This window comes from Pinus tabuliformis, chromosome 7, assembly GCF_031772625.1.
Source record: "Pinus tabuliformis cultivar Carrire ecotype Pingquan chromosome 7, CPIR1, whole genome shotgun sequence".
Lineage (NCBI taxonomy): Eukaryota > Viridiplantae > Streptophyta > Pinopsida > Pinales > Pinaceae > Pinus > Pinus tabuliformis.
The window spans coordinates 362,135,059-362,138,986 of NC_142293.1; the positions used below are offsets into that span (position 1 = coordinate 362,135,059).

At 30.9% G+C, this 3,928-nt stretch overlaps 1 protein-coding gene across 1 annotated transcript; it reads left to right on the top strand.

Moving 5' to 3' along the window:
* Positions 1-208: 208 nt before the first annotated feature.
* LOC149247455 (uncharacterized) lies at positions 209-649 on the top strand. The gene has a single exon (XM_089458225.1). It carries the CDS (start codon positions 300-302, stop codon positions 579-581), a length of 282 nt encoding a protein of 93 aa, XP_089314351.1. The 5' UTR covers positions 209-299; the 3' UTR covers positions 582-649.
* Positions 650-3,928: the final 3,279 nt, after the last annotated feature.

Consider the following 3,928-nt stretch of genomic DNA (forward strand, 5'->3'; position numbering starts at 1 on the left):
TTGGCAGACAGCGAACCAGAGACGATGACGATTCTTATCCCGAAAAAAAAAACATATCCAACCTACGCGGGCCCTACCCTCCTTATGATATTTTTGCACCGACATTGCGGGTACATCTGACGATTGTGGGCATGGCGCGTGTACGGCGCGTGGGAGCCAGAGACCTTCACACCGCCACACCAAAACTATAAATACCACATTCTTCTCCCTTATTTCCATCTCCTCCGCTCTGCGTTCTGTCAATTTGTTGTTTGTTATATCGTCTGCAATTTTTACCAAGTTTTTTACTCGTTATTAAGATGGCGCAACCAGCACACCAGGACCGCGGTATGTTCGGCAAAAAGAAGGAAGATGAGGGAAAGCAATGTGATCAGACTGAGGGTGGTAGATGTGAAGAGGGGAAGAAGCCGGGAATGGTAGATAAAATCAAAGAGAAGATTCCGGGACAACAGCAAAAGCTCCCCGGAGACGGAAAGCAGTGTGGCGGTCAGCCTGGGCGTGAAGAGGAAAAGAAACCAGGTATGGTTGATAAAATCAAACAGAAGCTGCCGGGACAACAAAATAAGAATGACGTGGAGTAAGAGAAGATAGTGTAAAGAAGACCCCCTGCCCATCTAATATGTGAATCTGTGTACACTCGTTCAGGGCATTGGTTAGGAGCATGCATGGATGAGAATAATGTTATGTGCGTGTTGATTAGTAATGTGTTGTGTTACAAGAGGGGGATCAAAGTTACGACTGTAATCCGATGGTGAGGTCGGTATTTGCGGTTTTATAATAAATAGGGTTTCGAGTACCATGAGCGTGTTTCCGATTTATCGGTTGAAGTTATGAATATAGATTACAAACAGTTTATGTGACCAAACTTTCAGCAATCTTCATCACGACATTTTTAGTCGCAACGAGAAGCTGCGGTCTAAGTAAGCTCGTAATTCGATGTTTTGTTTTCTTAAAGATATATTTATCTTTGCAAGTAAACGACCTATTCATGTTTTTACGTTTTACGTTGCACTGGATAATTTTTTAACTAAAAATTAATCATGTTTTTACGTTGCACTTAGTGATTGACATCGATAATTTTTTATTACTATAATAAGAATTAATCCATGACCAAATTTTGTGTACTCTTGGTGCATATAACTTAGTTATATATTTTGATATTCCAAAGGGCATATCCTAATGGTTTTTATATGTTCTTATTTTCAACTGAGTTATTCAAATTAATCCATGACCAAATTTTGTGTACTCTTGGCGCATATAACTTAGTTATATATTTTGATATTCCAAAGGGCATATCCTAATGGTTTTTATATATTCTTATTTTCAACTGAGTTATTCAAATTATATGTGTGTAAAGTATTAAGAATTTTTTTATAAATTATTATAATTTTGCTAACTTAAGAAGTCAAAATTTATAACGTATAATATTTTTTTGAAAATTACACTGAATAATTTTATGTATTCTATAATATTTTGAAAATTATAAAAAATTTATTCGATTAAAACAAAACAAACAAATATACTTTATAAACTTTATACAATTGAAGTTTATATAATAAATATTTATATACTAAAGTGCTCTCTATTTATTCAGAAAAAATAAATTGTTTTTTCGTTATTAAATATTATATAGATGGTTAGGATTCAATAAATTGTATTTCACTATGTAAAATAAGCCTCTTCCGAAATTAGTGTCTATTCATTTTAAATTCAAATTGTGGGTGTCTATTGATTTCAAATTCGAATTGTGCATTTTCTAATTGCATTTCAATTTAAGTGCGTGCGTTTCAATAATTTAAGTGTTGTTTATTTATTGTGTATTACGTCTCTGTTTTGGCTTTGTCTATCTTGATTGCAGATTTCAATGTCGCAAAAGGTACATTTGTTAAAAGGTTACCCTCATCCTTATTCATCAAAATTTAGAACAAAGTTTAGTTAAAATGTTATAAAATGTCACCCTCATCCTTATTCATTAGAATTTAGAACAATTTTGAAATTTGTAATAGAATTAAATCTAGTTGTTTTTTTGCATATTTTATGGTGCATTTATTTTAGACTTCATTTTAAAACTACCATATTTCATAGTCATCCTTATTTTGATTATTTTCTTGTAAAGTCTCCTCAATTAAATGTATAAGAAGTAAAAAAGTGACTTTATTTCTCTCTATCTAATACTATAACATTTCCAAAATCAACCATCAAATTCAACATTATTTCACACAAAAATTAAAAAGTAAGTCAAAACTCATAGTGAATAAACCAACCTCCCTAGTTCTCTTATAAATAAGAGCAACCATCACTCTCGTCTGCACCATTTCGCCTCACACACACACACACACACACACACACATATATATATATATCTATTTGTCTCTGTGTGTGTTTCCTTTCAAATTGTTTATATATAAATAAAATGATTAGGTTGTTAATATTTAGAAAATTCCCAACACAAAATTTGATGGATGTTGCTCTCTTCAGTGAATTGGTTATACTTTGATGCATGTTGTTCTCTATTGGTTAGAGCACTGGTTTAGTAGCATGGATTTCATGAGTCCAAGTTACATTTCTAATGACTTTGGAAATGGTTCTCAGCAATTAATGTATGTTGCTAGAATTACATAAGTGTGCTTCTCATGAGAGGAAATGTTCTTGATATAGGAAGAATAATAGAAGGAACACAGTTTTTTGGTTTTGGTTTACATAAATTAATATTCAATTGTAGTTCATGGTTATGGATAGTAGGGTTGACCACATAGAAGCTAGATTTTATCTAGATCCAACTCGTGGAAACAACAACAATGAAGAGGTTGGCCTATAGATGTGGAGGCTTCAATTTCCTCTTAGTTGCTCATATGTTTAAGTTTTTATCTTTTTTTTTTTTTTTATGTTGTTGGGTGTGTATAAGCGTGTCTCAACAAGCAAACTCCGGATAGTTGACAGTCTCACTATTAATTGGTCTAGGTTTAGGAATTCTATTTTTTCAATTTAATTTTGACTTTGGACAATGCATGGACAAAAGGATTATTGTTTTGTCAATTATTTGATTTCCCCAAAAATAGACCAAAGACCAATAATGATAATAATGACTTTAAAATTATGTATTTTTTATAATGAGAATCAACAAAATTTAGCTTGTCCAAAAAAGATTCTAATAATAGGTGAAGAATCTTGTAATTTTATAAAATATTTTCAAATATTTATTTTAAATATAACATTTAATAAAAAATTTATTTTAATTATTATAAAATTTAATTAAACATTTAAAATATATTATATTTTTCTAATTTCTTTATATAAAAATAAATAAATTTAAAAATAATATATAATTATATTTTAGGGGGGTATGTAGGTTAGATGAATCATTTTTAATGTGATTATGGAAGTTGCCTAAATTAAATACTTAAAATAATTATGGAAACCTAGGGAAATTTTGAAAAGTCATGGATTAAGGTTAGACATATAAGGATGAAACAATAACATCATAATAATTCAATAAACGAAGTTAATAATAATAACTAACCGTGTTTCTTTAAAGCCACAAGGAAAATCATTTCCTTCATCGAAAAATCTGAGTATTCTCCTTTAATATTCAATCAACCGATGCTTCCTCGATGTGATGAATAAGAAGGTAAACCATTTATGAATTTAAGCACCATTCGTAAAGAACTTTATGATATCTTGATTGAACAACAAGAGAAGAAAAGAAAACAATGAAGACGCACAAAGGAATTGCTATTTAGGGAAAGAGAAATAAAAGAATAACCATCAGGAAAAAGATGTTGGTAGAGGAAATACCAAAGCACACATGCCATACACAACAATTTTCAATGAATAAAACCTAAATGGCGAAATGATATATCCAAACATTTTATGCAACCGTTGGACCTTCTGAGCACATCACAAGAACTTTAATTATGCCAATAAGCAT